Source organism: Musa acuminata, chromosome BXJ1-6, assembly GCF_036884655.1.
Source record: "Musa acuminata AAA Group cultivar baxijiao chromosome BXJ1-6, Cavendish_Baxijiao_AAA, whole genome shotgun sequence".
NCBI classification, from domain to species: Eukaryota; Viridiplantae; Streptophyta; class Magnoliopsida; order Zingiberales; family Musaceae; genus Musa; species Musa acuminata.
The window spans coordinates 14,156,663-14,176,622 of NC_088332.1; the positions used below are offsets into that span (position 1 = coordinate 14,156,663).

Here is a 19,960-nt window from a genome sequence, read left to right on the forward strand (position 1 = left end):
AATTTCAATAATATTTATAATGTTTATTTGATGTACTAAAAATATTATAAATTTTATTTTAAAAAAATTATTATAAGTGATATTATATTGTGTCTATTTGATTATCATTACTCTTATTTTTTTATGTTTATAAATAGTTTGATTGAGATATGAGTCTAGATCATATACCATATTTTGTTTTTGAGTAGGATTTATACTGATCTCATTAAGATGGTCAAAATATTACAATAAATTAATTTTTAATTTTTATTTAGATGATATTATTTTCAAATAGGCTGTGTAGTGTTTTTCTTAATGATGATAAAAAAAATAATATCAGATTAAAACACTATAATAAATTTAATTGGAATATTTTTAAATTAAAAATATTATTTAAGAAAATAAAATAAAATGACGAAATACTAAAAATGTGAAAAATCGTCCAAAAATATTTAGTCATTTCATTTTGCTTTTTCTCCGGGATGCCGGCCGGACTCGAAGGACCGATCCTGTCAATTCCCTCGTGCGACCGGTTCCGTTGCCTTCTCCCGGACCACTTCCTTTGCCTCGAAGCCTTCCTCCGCTTCCTGTCGAAGCAAACTGTTCACAGCAGAACCAAACCCTCGGCTTTAAGGATATCGCCCCGTTGACGGGTCAAACATCATCGCCCAATCATATCAGCAAGACGACTCTTCCTCCCTTCCTCCTCTCTCACCACACATATATAGTTAGATGCGTTCCTTCTCCCTCCATCCCTCCCATTCTCTAAACCCAGAGCGCAGTAGCCATAAGAATAGAAAGCCAGACCTTGGAATAGAAAGTCTGCTCGCCCAATCCACAAGCAAAATCCCATATCGAGGAGCAGAGGGAGAGGAAGCAAGCAACAATGGTTGATCTGGCTGAGTTCCTATGTTCCTTGTTGTGTTCTCTTGCGTACCTGAGGCTGGCGGTTAGGAAGTACTTTCTCGTCATGGCTCCCGGCCGGGCATCCCCCGCCCCCCATTCGTCGTGGAAGCGGCCCGCCGAGCTGGCCGCCGTGGCCAACAAGAGGTCCAAGGAGTCCTCCGACCTCAGGGCGCGCCCCGTGGAGGATGTGGTTCCCGGAGGAAGCAAACCGGCAGGGACTTTCGTCGAACAGGTTTCGTCCCTTCCGAAGCAAGAGAGCGTGGAGTGTGAGGAAAAATCCGGTCACTCGATGGTAGAAGTTGCGGAGAAGAAGATGCCAAGGATGAGAAGAAGACCGGCGAGGATTGCCATACCAAAGCCTTCAGCTGATGCAGCTTTTGGTGTTGCGGATAAGGAGGAGGATGGTGTCGAAAGGGAATTGGCAGTCGAGGGTGGTGAGTACTGTGTGGTCAGCAGGAAAGGACAAAGGCATATGATGGAAGATGGCTATGCGGTTATACCCAACATCCATGGAGACTCCAAACAGGTAATATATAAATGAATATATATATATATATATATATATATATATATATATATATCCTTTAAGAGAATTTTGAATCTTGTTGATTGTCATATGAACTACAAGATCCTTTGTCATCTATGATACCTTATGTCCTATGAAAGAAAGGCTTCAGGTTACTTGCTAGAGAAACAATTGGCTTTTTTATGATATAGGAATCATATAAACAGAGAAATTCTCACAATGTCTTTGTCTTTGCTGATCTGATAATGTTGATGGAAATCTAATGGATTAGACTGATACATACACAACATTTACAAGTGGCAGAAAGACCAAAGACATGCTCGCTTTCTCTTGTGAAATAGAAGCTCCAAATTGTCCATGTCCTTCTCTTGCATGTTATTTGTTGCACTAATTTGACACGTTCTTCATGTTAAGCCTCTGGTTTTACTCATCTGCAGGCCTTTTTTGGAGTGTTTGATGGGCATGGGGGCCGTGCAGCCGTGGACTTTGTCTCTGAGAAGCTTGGGAAGAACATTGTCGCAGCTCTAGATGAGCCAGAAAAGAAAGAAAACCAAGCAGAAATGGCAATAAAAGCAGGCTATCTGACCACGGACAGAGACTTCCTAAGTCAGGTGTGTAGCTCCCAACTGCTTTGAAGCATTCAAACTTGCCTCTCTTTTAATTTGAATTCATTATCGACAATACCTCCTTTGTTGCGTCGACCATCAATGATCAGTATCAAATCAATATAACAACAAAGAAATTAAATCCTTTCATGATGTTAAATTTTATGGCATTGTATGCTCACAATATTAGAGCTGTCTAATGACACCCGTTACCAAAACTTACATAGTTGACGATGAATGTTTCCTTTCGTTTGTAGGGTGTTCGCAGTGGAGCATGTGCGGCCACTGTGTTGCTAAGAGATGGAGAACTACATGTGGCTAATGTGGGCGACTGCAGGGTGGTTATGAGCAGGAAGGGAGTAGCAGATGCTCTTACTGATGACCACCGTGCTGGTAGAGAAGATGAGCGCAATCGCATTGAGAACTCTGTAAGTTCTTCTCTTGTATCTCTCTCCCAAATCAGGTTCTTGATCTTGTAGCTTAATGAGCTTACAATATTCTGAACTCCACACAGGGGGGCTACGTGACATGTCGCAATGGAATATGGAGGGTGAACGACTCTCTAGCTGTGTCAAGAGCAATTGGCGACCTGAACATGAAGGAATGGATCATTTCTGAGCCCGAAACAAAGAGTCTCCAGCTAACTCCAGACTGTGAGTTCTTAATACTGGGCTCAGATGGATTGTGGGATAAGGTAAATATGTCCGCTACGTTTTTGCTGCACTCATAATTCACATTTACCACCTAAACTTTCAGTGGTGCAACTCTTTAACTCATCGGGGTACCATTCCATTAGGTCGGAAACCAGGAGGCAGTTGATGTCGTCTCGAGGCAAAGCAACGCCATGAAGTCATGCAGAGACCTCATAGAGGTCTCCTGCGGGAGGGGCAACCGAGATGACATTACAGTCATGGTGATAGACCTCCAGAAATTTATACAGCTGCGTGGGTCGTGAAACTTCCTCATGGATTCAATCTTGAGGTAACAAATGACATGCAGCATATGATCGGCGATACGCTCACTCCAAAGAACGCATCGCATCTTCGTAAATACTGAGATCAAGATGCCATGCTCGATGGAGGCCAATTAATCTTCAGGCGGAGGAAGATGATGGATAGAGGAGAAGAAGAAGAAGAAAGTGGTAGAGAGAGCCAATACCTGTAAATACACACATTTTTCGTCTCGATTTCTAGCAATGTCAAGTTCTTGTGAGCATAGTGAATTCAGTTTTAATTGAAGATTTAAATTAAAGATTTAAAATTTTTAAAAAGAATGAATATTAATATATGAGTGATATGAATTTATTCTTGTGTTATTGTGAGTTGGAGGACTTGTAGAGACTCGAAGCTCTATCCCTTATATTTCTGTCATCTCCTCTCGTCTCCCCAAAGTCAATCTCAGCTAACTTGCAGGAAACTCACAGTTTGATTTATCGACAACGTAGGCGACGAGAATGATGACTCAACCATCTTATTGTTTGATTGCTTAAGATTTTTATGAATCGAATTTTCTCGTTATTTTTATGCTCATCGATCCATCGGCTTCGAGAACTTCAAACGACTCTCCACATTTGGTCACTCCATGGATAATAACCCAGCAACTAGGACCTCTTCTTCTTCTCCTTTCTCTCAACTTTCTTTTTAGCTTTTCCTGCCCTACAATAGCTGACCCTCACATGCAAATTACTGCCTCACCCACCTCCTCCCATGTCTAACTCCTAAAGAGCAGATTACCATCCCCAAGCACACCACCATAGCAGAGCAAAGATGGAGGTGGAGAAGAAGATCGTGGCTCTTGCCATTGTCATCGCGTTAGATTCCGGCGATCTCGACGACCACGACGCACTGTCCAAGTCGCTTCTCTTCTTCCAGGGCCAGTCGTCCGATAAGCTCCCGCCGGATCAGGCCTTGATTTCGCGAGCAAACTCCGGCCGAACTGACGGCTCTGCAGAAAACGTAGGTTTGGTCTTCACCAGTCACCACTGCACTGCACTGCACAGATGTCAGACTCTTAATAGATGTTCTTGAATGAATGGAAAGCATTATTCTTTGCACCTTTACTTATCTTCTTTCTTTTCGTTAAAGTTCTACAAAAAAAAATTAACAAGTACTGGTTTGAAGAAGACTAACAAAAGTACGTCGATTAAGGAAAAAAATCAATAAATCTAAAAAAATTAAATATGACAGTCATTAGAGTAAATACTTCTTATCAACTTCTTTGGTGAAATTATCAGTTTTGGACCATTAAAACAAAAACCTTATCTATTTGATAAGGATTATGAAATTTAATAGAAAATAATTTTGCTGAATATAATCTACAGAATCCTAATATTACTAAAGATCAAATGAATAAAAATATACAGAAAGATATAAGAGCTCTCTCCCTACTACAACAAATAATAGATGAGTTCTTATTTCTCCGAATTATATCAGTATCAATATCAACTGAAGCCTAGAAAACAAATAAGATAAAAACTTCAAAGCTTCAAATTCTTCGGCATAAATTCAAAATTTTTATTAAAAGATTTATCTCCTCACGTAAGAACGTAGTTTGTATCTCATAAATCCCATCTTTAAATTATTTTATCTGATTTCTTTTGTCGACTGGATTGATACATTAGCAACTACTAATCCTCTTCCTACGGGTTCTTTCTGCAGGACTCCCGTGGAGAAGGAAGCAGGCTCGAGTTCCCAAGAGTAATAAGCTGTGCTATACGCAGCCGAAATCCCCGTCGGATAGTGTCAACCGCACACCATGCGGGCTGCTTTTGTAAAACAGTACTCGACATTCACCACCTTAGTTCCTTCTTTCCATGAAATGCGTGATATGGACGTCACCCCTTGGACTACCGACGTCATCCCTTACGTTGATGAGTATATATTATTATATTATATTATCTTATTTAATTAGTTAAAAATATGCTATAATTTTGATTATAATTATTAATTAATATTTTTTAATTATGATTTTTTAAAGATAATTTTGGTAAGAATAATTCTCTTAATTATTATAAAAATACATTATAGTCTAGAAGAAATAGGAGTGTCATGCATGATAACACAAATATTGTGTTCTGGAATTTGAACAATCGAACAGCTACAGTTTATGGTTGTGGATTCAGCTAAGCTAAAAAATATTAGTAAATTAATTTTGAATATATGATAATAAAATAAAATTATTTTTTATTATATATGTATATATATTTGTGTGTGTATGTGTGCGCGTGAGCTTAAGAGAAACATCTTTGAGAAAATCTACGCTTGTCTTGATTTTTTATTATTTATAGAAAAATATTCAGAGGCATCATAGTTGGACAAAAGAGAAGTGTAGTGATGTTGATATCGTCACAATAGCTTACAAATATCAGAGGAGATCCTTCCGAAGAATCTAAGCCGATGCTTGAAGTAGAGGTGGGAAGGAGGATGCCAAGAATGTGCCAATGCTCTTAGGATTGTGGAACAGCTTCCTTCTTGGCACAGAGGAATCTGATTCTCCACTGTCAGGGAGTAACTTTGGCACAACCATCATAGTATATCCGGTCCTTTAATTCGTCCCTCCTTCCCAAGTCGTTTAGCTTATTGATTCCACGTACGATTTTATAGTTGTATTATGATTACCAAACAAACACAAACACCGAAGTTAGGAAAAAAATATTCACTTATTAAATTAGTTATCACATGAATAAATATTGAATTTTGTATACATATATATATATATATATATATATATATATATATATATATATATATATATATTCACTTTTTTTCCTTGAATTTTGTATTTAAAGTTGGCTATGCTTAAATATTAATTTTTTTGTATAAACCTTATTGTTGATAAATGAATTTGATAGTCTTTTATGAAATGATTGTGATATATCCTAGCGGTTGTTAAGTATAATCATTAAAAAAAATTATCTTGTATGTTTTATAATCTATTATTATCCATGTGATAAAACATACTAATTTTTCACAAAAATATATTTATTACTATAATTATTTTTCATGACGTAAAATTATCTATTACTATGATCGTTCGTAGGATGAAGTTACTATTACTGTGGTTGAGTTACCGTAGTAATATGTAGACATGAAATTGTGATCGTAAAATTCACAGCTATGTAAGTAAGAACCATAAATAAAAGTATATTTTTGTTGTAGTGATGTGCTATATAAAATGACATTCTTACGAATGTATTTGTTATTACATGAATATTGTTATATAAAATAATATATATATTTTTTTCAAAAGTGATATTTATGAGCTTTTGACACTTATAAATATATACTATCTTCTTCATCTTTTATTCTCGAAACAAATGAGATAAAAGAAACGAGATATAAATATTTTTTTTATCGATCAGCAAAAATAAGAGAGAGGGAGAGAATATATATTTTTTTTGAGATAATTTTTATTCTCGTTCAAATTTTATAATATCACAAGTAAAAGTTGGAAAAAAATTTAGAGAAACAATAGAAAAAGTTCATTAAGAAGCAATCGGGGAGGAGAAAAATGGTGTTATAACTACAGGTCGTAGAACAAGAAGCATCCTTGGAGGATTGTGATATCACTGGATGGAGAAGCTTGGAGAGCGTGCCTGCAACATCAAAAGGCAGAGGGAGACGTCTCTGACACTTTTCTCACTCTAAGAAAGCGGCGTTGGATTCCTCCTACAGTAACAAAAAGCCATCCTGTATTCCTTGATGTGGTTGAAAGCCTGCACACAGTTGGAATCTGTCCATTAGCATTAAGTACGAAAGATGATGTTTTTGAACTCTAGCAAGGGAGGTGATGAGGCCCCAATCATTCTCACAGAAAACTGTGTGTGGCAAGGAATAATATAATGGTGATGAGGAATGATCCCAAAAATCCCGCACCAATCTTCGAGTCAGGATGAAGCTTCATGGAATTCCAGATGAGCCTCCTGCTTTGGCACTCGAGAAAAAAAGCAAAGCAGGGATGGAAATGGGATATTCCTCAAGATAACCACTCTCTCTCAACTTGTGACTGCTACCATTTCCAGCTTCCCACAGCCATTCATTGTTCTTCCTCATCCTGTGTTACTTCTTTGTTTTGCCTGTTTTTTTGTTCTCTTTTTCCTCCTCCACTTGATTCTTTCTGCTCATTTGGAATTGGAATTTGGCATTGGGCAGTGGCACACAGGTCATGTGGTGCCGAAAGTGTTGATAAGATGCTCTTGAGGTGTTGGATCCACAGTTGCTCCGCTTGATTGGCACCTAATGTTCATCTTACCTAAAGCTTACTGCATCTAAGTAGAAGGCATCTGCTACTTATGTCAGTGACCATGCTATGTGACATGGAAAAGTCACAGGTAAAACCTGCTTATGAGTAATAATCCTTATAGGCATAAAATCTATAATTATGCTATATCTGAAATGTGAAAATAATTTATATGTTAGGATTGAAATCAAGTATATAGATCTAATTATTACGATGCATAACTTTTGATGTCATATCTTCATAGAACTTGTTTGATTTGCTATGCACCGTCTTTGATCCAAGATTGCTGCAGGCACCGATCCGATCCAAGATTGCTGCAGGCACCGATCCGATCCAAGATTACTGCAAGCACTGTCACTGATCCAAAATTACTGTAGGCATCGATCCAAGATTACTACAGGCATCGTCACCATCTGCAAGAGTGCAATGAGTAGATCCTTTCTCCTTTCTTCCTATCCTCTCATTAAGGTTATCTCGCGAGGAATTGTTCCATAGTGAACTTCTAATATATTGGCTAAAATATTTCAACGGAACTCAATTAGTTATTATATTATATATCTTATTCAATTATAAAAGGATCACAAAATCTAACAATCCTCTCTCATATTTTAATATCCAAATGTGAGCCATTATATATATATATATATATATATATATATATATATATATATATATATGTTTGATTTATTATTTTTTAAACCGTCTTAAATTGATATCATATATTTAAATTTTTTTAATGAAAGATAATCGACTAAAACGAAATTACCGGTATATTTAAAATTAAATTAATTTAAGTATATAATCTTAGAAGATAATAATAATGATCAACAGGGAATAATTACTCAGTGGAGTGATTTAATAAAAGGGGTGAAGAAAATAATAATAATTGGCGTTGGTATTCCTATTTTGGAATTGGAATAAAATTTCGAATCAACCCCTATATAAATGAAGGCCCTGCTCGCTCCAACACAACTCGAGCAACCTTCACCTCCCCCTCTTCCCCTTTCATCTCTTCTTCCTCATCTTTCACTCCACAAAGACAAAACCAGACCTTCTCTGTTTTCCTGTAGAGGGCGTAGAAGAGGAGGGAAAACGGCGCCGAGTGGTACAGAGATGGCGGGAAATGAGTGGATTAATGGCTACCTCGAGGCCATACTGGACGCCGGACCCAAACAGCCTCTCCGGCTCCGTGACCGCAACTTCTCCTTCTCTGCCCTCAAACAGCTGGTGGTTCGCTCCGCCAGCAGCGGCGGTGGCGGCGTGGAAAGATACAGCCCCACCAAATACTTCGTCGAGGAGGTCGTCAGCCGGTTCGACGACGCCGACCTCCACAAGACCTGGACCAAGGTTTGCTCTTCGCCATGGCTTACTGCGTAATCCCTGTTCGACCTGTCGTTCGATTAGATGCGCCTTAATGCCATGCCTCCATGGTGCATGTGGTTGATTCATGGATAGGTGGTGGCCACGAGGAATAGCCAGGAGCGGAACAATCGGCTGGAGAATATGTGCTGGAGGATATGGCATCTGGCACGCAAAAAGAAGCAGGTGCTGGCTTTTGGTGATGGGCGCAACATGTTTGGTTTTATTCCTCTCGTTTGGCGCTTGCTTACATGACTTTGGAACGGATGAACAGATACAGTGGGAGGAGGCGCAGCGGCTGTCGAAGAAACGGCGGGAGCGGGAGCAGGGGAGCAAGGACGCGGCGGCGGACATCTCGGAGCTATCGGAGGGGGAGAAGGTAGAGCCTCCCAAGGACAGCATGCCTCGAATCAACTCGGAGATGAAGATGTGGTCGGAGGATGATCAGGACGGGAAGAGCAAGCATCTCTACATCGTTTTGATCAGGTGATTAGCTCAATAGAAACAGGACATGTTGTGCGATCGCCGACGATTAGGGTTCTTATGATTTGGTCTCATGGCAGCTTGCATGGACTGATACGTGGGGAGAACATGGAATTGGGAAGGGATTCGGACACTGGAGGACAGGTTTTGCATCAACAAGGCAAATAAGAGCAAGCGATTAATCTCATGATGTTAATGCTTTTATGTGTGTGTCACGAACAGGTGAAGTACGTGGTGGAATTGGCACGAGCACTGGCGGCCACCAACGGCGTCTATCGTGTGGACCTCCTGACTCGCCAGATCTCCTCTCCTGACGTGGACTGGACCTACGGTGAGCCGGTCGAGATGCTGACTCGTCTCTCTGACGTGGATCGATCCACCAACACTGACGGCTGCGGAGCCTACATAATTCGCCTTCCGTGTGGACCCCGAGAAAGGTGAAAATCCAACATCACAATTCATGACGTGAATGTTTTCATGCATTTGATCTTACGATCACCAAGTTTTTACTCAGGTATATACCCAAGGAGTCGTTGTGGCCTCACATTCCCGAGTTCGTGGATCGGGCCTTGGCCCACATAGCCAACGTGTCCCGAGTACTAGCCGACCAGGTGGCGGAGGTGGACGGCGGCGTCGGAGGCGGAAAGCCGATTTGGCCGTACGTGATACATGGGCACTATGCCGATGCAGGGGAGGTGGCGGCCCGGTTGGCCGGTTTGCTCAACGTGCCAATGGTGATGACGGGCCATTCGTTGGGCCGAAACAAGCTGGAGCAGCTCCTGAAGCAAGGGAGGCTCAGCCGGGAGGACATCAATTCCACTTACCGGATCATGAGGAGAATCGAGGGCGAGGAGGTCGCGCTCGACGCGGCGGAGATGGTCGTCACGAGCACCCGGCAGGAGATCGAAGAGCAGTGGGGGTTGTACGATGGATTCGATCTGAAACTGGAGAGGAAACTGAGGGTGAGGAGGAGGAGAGGCGTCGGTTGCCTTGGGCGTTACATGCCGAGGATGGTGGTAAGTGAGAACTCAATTCACCTAGCATAATTCTGACATGCATGGATGTCTATGATAATTTTCTGGTTCTCATACTCTTTGGCTTAAATTATAGGTGATACCACCAGGGATGGATTTCAGCTACGTGAACACGCAGGAATTGATGGAAGGCGATGGGGACCTCTCATCTTTGATCGGCTCTGACGGAGCTCCAAGCAGAAGGGATCTGCCTCCGATATGGTCTGAGGTCGTACTACAAGCTTTAAGCTTTTCATTTGATTAAGCTTCGAGCTCATACTTAAGGTTGTCAACATACAAGCAGATAATGAGGTTCTTTACCAATCCTCACAAGCCGATGATCCTTGCACTGTCTCGGCCGGACCCGAAGAAGAACGTGATGACTCTGTTAAAGGCATTCGGCGAGTGCAGCCGTCTCCGGGAGCTCGCTAATTTGGTACTCCTTGATATATCACTATCCTCACTGAAGTCGGGGCCACAAGTGCTTATGCTCTTCCTTTGTCGCAGACACTGATACTGGGCAACAGAGACGACATCGAAGAGATGTCCGGCAGCAGCGCAGCTGTTCTTACCACGGTGCTCAAGCTGATCGACAGGTACGATCTATACGGTCTGGTGGCCTACCCCAAGCATCACAAACAGTCTGATGTCCCCCACATCTATCGCCTGGCAGCGAAGACCAAGGTACTGGTCAGAGCATGATCATCACGAGAACAGACGTGATTTTACTGAGACCTGAATGTAGGTAGCAGCAAGTCAAACATATAATTGTCCATCTTATTTTCGTCAACATTTATGCAGGGAGTCTTCATCAATCCAGCTCTCGTAGAACCTTTTGGCCTTACTCTCATAGAGGTACAGGACTCTCAAGTGGCACACCGGTTATGGGTTTGTGAGCATAAACTGTCTCTTGTTTTGCAGGCAGCTGCTTATGGTTTACCAGTGGTTGCAACCAAGAATGGAGGACCTGTGGACATTCTGAAGGTTCCCTCTATGTGGATCTTTCATTACTCAGTTTGAAGAATTCACAACATGAACTACAGAGGATGAAATGTGATCAAAGCAGCAGCATTGATAGATCCTTTCTCGGTGTTGATGAAGACTAGTTTGATCGCAGGTGCTCAACAACGGGGTTTTGGTGGATCCGCACGACCAAAGCGCCATATCGGACGCGCTGCTGAAGCTGGTGGCCGACAAGTCGCTCTGGTTCGACTGCCGCCGCAATGGCCTCAAGAACATCCACCGCTTCTCGTGGCCGGAGCACTGCCGCTCCTACCTCTCCCACGTCGACCACTGCCGCGCCCTCAGCGGCCACCCGTCGTCCTCCCCCTGCCTCGACCTCCCTCCCACCGCCGCCGCCCTCGAGCCCATGAGCGAATCCCTCCGCGACGTCGGCGACGACCTCTCCCTCCGGTTCTCCCTCGACGCCCCCCTCGACCTCGCTAACCCTCCCACGGCCAACAGCGACATGGGGCCTGCCGCCATCCTCGAAGCCCTCCGCCGCCACCGCTGCAGCCCCCACGCCGCCGCAGTCAACGACCACGCCCCCGGCCGCAGGCAGCGCCTCGTCGTCGTCGCCGTCGATTGCTACAGCGAGGACGGCCGTCCGGCGCTCTCCGACCTCAGGCGCGTCCTCGACGCGGCCATGGCCGTCGGCAGGGGGCGGGTCGGGTACGTGTTCGCCACGGGGTCCACCACCGCGGAGGCCGTGGAGGCGCTGAAGTGCTGCCACGTTGATCCCGGCGAGTTCGACGCGCTCGTGTGTGGGAGCGGGAGCGACGTGTCCTACCCGTGGCGGGATCCGCCGGAGGACGTGGACTACGGCGAACACGTGGAGTACAAGTGGCCGGCGGAGCACGTCAAGTCCGCTGTGCCGCGCCTTGCGCAGCTGGATGAGGCCCCCGAAGGCGATCTGACGGTCGACGATGCGGCCTGCCGTCCCCATTGCCTCGCGTACTCGGTCAAAGCCGTCGACAGAGTGAGCTCTTCCGTCTTGACACACAAAAACAAGTGAATTAGTTGTATCCAATTGCCTTCATTCTGCTTTCAGGTTCGCAAGATCGACGCCATTCGCCAAAGGCTTCGGATGCGAGGCTTTCGTTGCAACTTGGTATACACACGGGCAAGCACACGGCTCAACGTCGTCCCCCTTTTCGCGTCAAGGGCATCCGCCTTGAGGTCCATATCTTCACCTATTTGATTCCCCGACCGCAGTCTCAGACAACGTTCTCTACTTGACAGCAAGACTAGCTATCATTACAGGTACCTATCGATACGATGGGGCGTCGACCTCTCGAAGATTATGGTGCTCGTGGGAGCGAAAGGGGATACCGATCACGAGCAGCTCTTTCCGGGCATGCACAGAACCCTAGTCGTTAAAGACGTGGTTGCTCATGGCTCTGAGAAGCTTCTGCGCGACGAGGACAACTACGAGACAGAGGATGTGGTGCCAACACAGAGCTCAGACGTCGTCTCTCTACCTGAAGATCGTATTGCCTCAGAAATCACAAGTTTTATGGAGAAAAATTGATCTTATATAGTATAAATATTATATAAATATTAACCAATTTACAAACTTCACCTTAACGGGCAAACACAAATGTGAATGGAGCTATAGACGTAGAATAAAGGGCTAAATGCCCATGTAATTTTGGTTATAAATTAAAGTCCTTATCGTTTACTCAAATTTAAAATAATTTTTATATTTTAAAAAAATATAGCATATAAATATTTTCCGTCAAATCTAAGTTAATAGACGTTAGAGTCTATATACATGACATACTGATTCATAATAAATTATTAATATAATGATATATATATATATATATATATATATATAATTTAATTTTTTTAAAATATATATTTTAGCTCATGTAATTTTTTTGTCATGAATCACTTAAGCCTTTATGATTTTTCTTGTCTAAAATAATTCATACATTTTTAAAAATATAACATATAAGTTCATTCTATCTTAAGTCTAAGTTAACAGACATTAGAGTTTGCTTACGTGACATATTGACTTTTAATAAATTATTAATATAATAACATATATAATTTAAATTAAAAATTGAGACAACTATTAATAGTGGGAGGAGGCATCATCGTGTAAGCGACCACCAACAACAACATCGAGCCGTTGCCGCTTAGTAGGATGTCATACACACGTAGCCTCTCTTGTGTTGACAAGTTCAGGAGCTTCTGGTCCTATCTTAGGTGGATGTGCATCGACCAGTCCGACACTAGATATGCAATGATCTTTTGGTCCCACTTCCTTCTCCTATGTGTCTTCGTCTACTACCTTTCACTTCGTTCTCTCTCACCTTTGCCTCCAGCCTCTCCTATCTCTATCTCTTCGCCTTCATCCATCGTTACAGTCTCCATCGCTTCCTCTTTCTTGATAAGATAGATTTTTTTTTAAACTTAAATTACACATGTCATTATACTAATGATTTATTATGAGTCAACATACCACATAAGCAGATTCTAACGTCTGTCAACTTAAACTTGACAAGAGGGGCTTATATGCTAAGCTTTTTAAAATACATTGGTTATTTTAGTAACAAACAAAATCATAAGGGCTTAAGTGATCCATGACCAAAATCACAAAGGTTAAAATAGGTATTTTTTTTAACTTAAACTACATGTGTCATTATATTAACGTCTATTCATTTTAGCCCTAGTGATTTTGATCATTGACCACTAAAGCCCTTATGGTTTACTCATATCTAAATTAATCCTTAAATTTTTAAAAACATAGCATAAAAACCTCCATCGTCAAGTTTGAGTTAATATACATTTGAATTTACTTACGTGATATGCTAACTCATAATAAACTATTAATATAATAATATATATAATTTAAACTTAAAAAAGGGGTCCATTTTAGCCCATATAATTTTTGTCATGGACTACTTAAGCCTTTATGATTTTATCTATGTCTAAAATAACATATATATTTTTAAAAACATAACATATAAGCCTCTTCTCGTAAGTCTGAATTGATAGACATTAGAGTATGCTTACGTGGCATACTAACTTACAATAAATCATTAATATAATAACATATATAATTTAAGTTTAAAAAAAATCTATCTTGTCAATGAAGAGGAAGCGACAAAGGCTATAGCGGTGGATGAAGGTGGAGAGGCAGAGATAGGAGAGGCCGGAGGCGGAGGTGAGACAGAGTCTGGCCATCACATTGTAAGTGCAATGAGTGGGAGCGAAGGAGAGGACGAAGTGAGAGGCGGTGGGGACAAAGATACCTAGAAGGAGGAAGAGGGACAAAGAGACTATTATATGCCTGGTGTCAGACTGGTCGATGCATATCCGCCTAAGGCATGATCGGAAGCTCTTGAGCTTGTCGTCAACGCGAGAGGTTACATGCATCCAATGGCCTACTAGGCAATAGTTGCTTGGTGATGTTACTTGTGGTCACTTCCACAACACCTCCTCTCGCCATTGATGATAATCTTAATTTTTTTAATTTAAATTATATATTATTATATTAATAGTTTATTGTAAGTCAGCATGTCACGTAAGTATACTCTAATGTTTGTTAACTCAAACTTGACAATAGGGGCTTATATCTATGTTTTTAAAAATATAAGTGTTATTTTAGATACGAACAAAATCATAAGAACTAAAAGTTGTCAATGACCAAAACTATACGAGCTAAAATATATTTTTTAAAAAACTTAAATTATATATCATTATATTAATAGTTTATTACAAGTCAGCATGCCACATAAGTAGATTCTAACGTTTGTTAACTTAGACTTGATGGAAGGGGCTTATATACTATATTTTTGAAGATGTAGATATTATTTTAAATATGAATAAACTGTAAGAGCTTAAGTAGTCTATAACCAAAACCACAAGAGTTAAAATGGATTTTAACCCTAAATTATATTAAACTAAGATAAAATAATTTGACCTATCTACCTTGTTTAGATTATAATACTCTATACAAAACTTTGATTTAAGTAATTTTTTATTAGAAACTAGACTCTTATATCTTTCTATCAATATCTAATTTGAATAATTTTAAATATAAATATCTATCAAAATGTTAATTTTAAGTGATCTCTTAAATCCTAGTAAATAAAAATAAGTTGATTCTGACCTATCTGTATTTAATTATTTATAACTCTTTTAGATAATTCTAATTTATGCAAAACTTAATTCATCTAAAAATAGACTCATATATCTTTTTAATAATATCTTATTTGAATAAATTGGAACTTAATTTCTTATCCAAATATCTAGTGCAATATACTTTACAAATTCTATTAGAATAGATTTATTCTTAAATTTATAAATTTTTATTTTTATCATTTTAAACTTGACTAGAGTTAAAATTCCGTATATGAATGAGTTATATAAAAGTTAATATTATCTTCATATGTGCATGACATGTATATTTTTATTGTCTCCCATATGCTTCCAATATATTCTTATTTTTTTATTAAAATATCCTTATCATGTACTTATAGGATAATGTGAAACTTTATCAAAACTAAAAAAGAAGATATATTCGTAATAATATAGCAAAGTGTTTAATATGCTCATATAAGTAAATCGATATCAAGCCGCAAGACAACAAGCTCAAGAGTATATTTATATTTATCATTTCGTTAGATTCATTCATAAAATTGTAGCAAAGTATATCATATTGAGTATATTAAAAATAATATAAAACATAAGGTCAAGTGTCACATTTGATATTTCATTAAATTCATTTATATCAATAGAGCATATAGTGACACATAAGCAAGTCTTTTGATAATATATCATTATCCACCTATTTTTGGATGGTTATTTATATTAGTCTTTTTCTCTGAGAGCTCCTTTCACCCACATCTAATTTCAAGCTCTATACATTATTTCATTTCACTTATTAAGCTTTGTAAAATTTTTCAAGTTAACTTATCACTCGCCCATATGTTAGGTTTGGGTCAATGCAGTGAAATACTAAAGTTTTATAGTAAATTTTTAGTTTAATATAATATTACTATAAAAGGACACTTTACTTGTATTATTGTCTAAAAATCTAAATTGGTGTATGCTATTTTAAAGGTTAAAAGGCCTTTTATAGCTTGAAATTTAGAATGTTAAATATAAAATTTTTATATTTATGTGAATTTGTGGTAAATGTTTGATTTATGATTATATTGTTTCATTGATCTTGCTAGTTTATAAGTGATTGTTAATAATTTTTAATTAAATTTAAATTTTATAGAGTTATTAAATAATATGATATATGATTATAAATTATATACTTTTTATAATATATGTGAATAATAATTGAATGTTTTTGGTGTCCATAAATTTTATATTTTGGATCATGAGTTTGGATTATTAATGATTAATTTTTTTTATTTAAGATATGTTCACACCTTTTAATTGTTATTTTGAGAGTTTGACAATTATACTCGCGGGTACATGTACCAATGAGAACCCACTAGGAATAAACGTGTCCTATGTATATTATCATATATATATATATAATATTTATTAAAAATAATATAAATAAAAACAATCTAGCATGGGGATATGAGCTCTCCTTCTTCTTCCCCTATCGACTCCTCCCCTCCTAATGATACTTCATCGGCACCTATGGTAAAACCACTCTCTTTGGAGCAAAATTTGAAAAATACCAAGGAGAATAGCCTCTATCCAAAGTAACATCCTCGCCAAACTTCCAATGCCCCCCTTCAACCTAGGCTAGTATTTTAAATAAACTTACTATGCAGACCCATGGTGCTTTAATGCATACTTGGCTACGAAGATGGTGAGGATTTAGAAGCATTCCAAGCTTGTATCAATTCTAGACTCATTAAAGGTGCAACACGCCAAAGACAATTGGAAGCTCTACTTGTATAAGAAGTTTTTTTTGGAAGAGCCTCACCACTAGAAGTCAATCGAGCCAAGCTCTCGTCTCTTTAGAAGTTATAATTAACACTCTAGATTATACACCTCATTAATAAATATTTGTGTTTTTGATTTTGAAATGAGTAAGACATGATGAACACACTCACAGGCAACCCTTGGTTCCTTAAGGGAGTGGCACTAAACCTCTTCCCCTGGTATGAAAACTTCTAACCCCTCAAGGAGATCATGACAACTGTGCCCACTTGGATTTAGCTTATTGACCTCCCTATCAAACTGATGTTTCATAAAATCTTATTTCAAATTATTCTATTCATTGGAATCCCATTAAAAGTGGATGTTGTGATTGCTTCGAGTGCAAAAGAGAAGGTACACATGAGTTTGCATTATGCTAGATTACTCTCTTTCATTGCCTCTAGGAATCTAGGTTAGAATAGGGGATATCGACTTTTTCCAAACTATCACCTATGAAAATCAACCCAATTTTTTATTTTTATATGGCATTATGGGGCACAATATCCTTCAATGTAATTGAAACAAGCTGTCAGAGTAATCGACCTTGGTGGGCAAAGAGAGTTTCAACGAGTATGGCTCCAACAAATTGACTCCTAATATTAAATGTGACTATTCTGCCTCTACCCATCCTGACACTAAGACTTCTAAGGAGTTGTATAAACCTTGGATCAAAGTTCAAATAAGGACCTGTTATAATACTTGCCCTTCTTATAATAGCCATGCACCCATAACCCATTACAATAAACTCTCCATCCTTCTAACTTGGATCACATAGATGAGGACTCAACTGTGGTCCAATACTTTTAATCTTAGCTCCACTCAACTATACTCAAACTTCAATATACTCAAACTCAATTAAACTAACTCACCCTACCTTCAATGTAGTGGTACTGATAATTGGTACATTTAATACTCATTTTAGATCTCGAGATAGCACTATGGCTGGGGTGATGTCTGTTGGGCTGATAGCCCATATTCAGCCCATGTGGGCTAGGGCAGCCCACAGCCCACACCCCCTATTAACCTAACCCTAATTAAGATTAGGGGGGTGTGGTAACTGCGTTTTAGACGTAGAAAAGAGGCAGAAAAAGGCAGCAACGTTGACATCCTCGTAGCAACAAAGAGAGAAGAACAAGACAGAAAAACAAGAGAAAGAAAGGGAAGAAGACAAGGACAACGCAGAGAGACTGTTCTCAATCATCTAGCAGTGTTCTCATCTCAGGTTAGATCAAATCTACAGTAGACTCTTGCTGTGATTACTTGGGGAGGTTTTAGATATTGTGGGCAGTGACATGATCCTTGTATCCTAGTTATTCTCTTGTGGTTGTTGTTAGGGTTTTGAGCAAGAGATTGAGATTTGTATATTCATTATTCTCATAGTGGATTATCTCTAGTTTGCCCCGTGGTTTTTACCCTTCACATTGAAGGGGTTTTCCACGTATACCTTGGTGTTTTGTTTGATTGTGTTTCCATTTTATTCCGCTGCGTATTTTGGTCTTCTAGTATTTGTTCCTATACAAAGGTTATTCCTGTTTATATCCTCATCAACTGGTATCAGAGAGGGGTTTTGGTGATTTAATTTTTGTATTTGAACATGGAGGCCAGTAATATTTCTCGCATGATTAGTTTGAATGGAAATAATTGGATGATATGGAAACCAAGAATGGAAGATCTCTTGTATTGCAAAGATTTGTATGGACCTTTGCAAGGGGATAGTGCAAAACCTACAACTATGACAGATGATGAGTGGAAGAGGTTAGATCGAAAAACAATTGGATTTATTAGACAGTGGCTTGATGATAGTGTCTTTCACCATGTTTCTACTGAAATTTCTGCATATTCTCTTTGGAAAAAATTAGAAAGTCTCTATGAAAGAAAAACAACTGACAACAAAGCTTTTTTTATCAAAAAACTTGTGAACCTAAAATATAGAGACGGTGCTTCTATTGCTGAGCATTTGAATGAAATGTAGAGTATTACTAACCAGTTATCCTCTATGAAAATGTCTCTTGATGATGAGTTGCAGGCATTGTTACTTCTCAGTTCATTACCAGAAAGTTGGGAGACACTGGTGGTTTCCCTTAGTAATTCTGCACCAGATGGTATTGTCACTATGAGTCAAGTAACAAGCAGTTTGTTGAATGAGGAGTTGAGAATAAAGAGTTCAGCAACATCTCAGAATGATTCACAGGCACTTATCTCAGAGAACAGAGGAAGGTCAAAGTCTAGAAGCAGTTCACGTATGGGTAGGAGCAAGTCAAGATCAAGAAAAGATATTGTTTGCTATAACTGTGGTGAGAAAGGACATTATAAGAACCAATGTAAGCAACCTAAGAAGAACAAGAAAAAGGGAAAAGAAGTGGAGTCTACAGAGTTAAAGGATAATACTACAGCTATAGTGCAGGGTGGTGATTATTTGATTTTGTCTCATTCTGATGATATTTTTTCTTGTGTGTGTCAGGATCTTGAGTGAGTGATTGACACAAGTGCTTCTTATCATGCTACACCTCGGAGAGAGTTTTTTGCTACATACAGGTCTGGAAACTTTGGTGTTGTCAAGATGGGCAACTATGGCACAGCAGACATCATTGGCATGGGTGATATCCATTTAAAGACCAACCTTGGCTGCAAGTTGGTACTTAAGGATGTGAGGCATGTGGCTGACTTGAGGCTGAATTTAATTTCAGTTGGAAGACTAGATGATGAAGAGTATGAAAGCAGATTTCACAGAGGGCAATGGAAGCTCAGTAAGGGTTCTCTTGTTATAGCTAGTGGAAAGAAATGTCATACTTTGTACAGGTTGCAGGCTAAAGCTTATGGTGAGCAGTTAAATGCTATAGAGAAAGACTTCAGTATGGAGTTGTGGCATAGGCGATTGGGACACATGAGCGAGAAGGGGCTACAAGCTCTTTCCAAGAGAGAGGTATTACCAGATCTCAGAGGTATAC

General features: G+C 39.3%; 2 protein-coding genes across 3 annotated transcripts; both read left to right on the forward strand.

Moving 5' to 3' along the window:
* Window positions 1-723: 723 nt before the first annotated feature.
* Window positions 724-3,324, forward strand: LOC103988054 (probable protein phosphatase 2C 74). Of its 2 annotated transcripts, XM_009406560.3 has the most exons (5): window positions 724-1,411; window positions 1,849-2,022; window positions 2,274-2,444; window positions 2,531-2,710; window positions 2,813-3,324. In XM_009406560.3, exons 1-5 carry the CDS (start codon window positions 866-868, stop codon window positions 2,969-2,971), a joined length of 1,230 nt encoding a protein of 409 aa, XP_009404835.2. In that variant the 5' UTR covers window positions 724-865; the 3' UTR covers window positions 2,972-3,324. The 2 variants fall into 2 exon arrangements, with proteins under 2 accessions (XP_009404835.2, XP_065043677.1); XM_065187605.1 differs by lacking the exon at window positions 1,849-2,022.
* A 4,851-nt stretch (window positions 3,325-8,175) lies between these two features.
* Window positions 8,176-12,795, forward strand: LOC103988055 (sucrose-phosphate synthase 4). Its single transcript, XM_009406561.3, has 14 exons — window positions 8,176-8,601; window positions 8,710-8,799; window positions 8,888-9,099; window positions 9,177-9,240; window positions 9,319-9,533; window positions 9,611-10,112; window positions 10,207-10,338; window positions 10,414-10,545; window positions 10,617-10,793; window positions 10,911-10,964; window positions 11,031-11,093; window positions 11,227-12,087; window positions 12,160-12,287; window positions 12,372-12,795. The coding sequence occupies exons 1-14, from the start codon at window positions 8,200-8,202 to the stop codon at window positions 12,637-12,639; spliced, it is 3,300 nt and encodes a 1,099-aa protein (XP_009404836.2). The 5' UTR covers window positions 8,176-8,199; the 3' UTR covers window positions 12,640-12,795.
* Window positions 12,796-19,960: the final 7,165 nt, after the last annotated feature.

Coding starts and splice junctions, on each gene's coding strand:
- LOC103988054 (XM_009406560.3), top strand. CDS start 866: ATGGTTGATCTGGCTGAGTTCCTATGTTCCTTGTTGTGTTCTCTTGCG. Junction 2,023..2,273: donor ACAGAGACTTCCTAAGTCAG/GTGTGTAGCTCC, acceptor TTTCGTTTGTAG/GGTGTTCGCAGTGGAGCATG. Junction 2,445..2,530: donor GCAATCGCATTGAGAACTCT/GTAAGTTCTTCT, acceptor AACTCCACACAG/GGGGGCTACGTGACATGTCG.
- LOC103988055 (XM_009406561.3), top strand. CDS start 8,200: ATGAAGGCCCTGCTCGCTCCAACACAACTCGAGCAACCTTCACCTCCC. Junction 8,602..8,709: donor TCCACAAGACCTGGACCAAG/GTTTGCTCTTCG, acceptor ATTCATGGATAG/GTGGTGGCCACGAGGAATAG. Junction 9,534..9,610: donor CCGTGTGGACCCCGAGAAAG/GTGAAAATCCAA, acceptor GTTTTTACTCAG/GTATATACCCAAGGAGTCGT.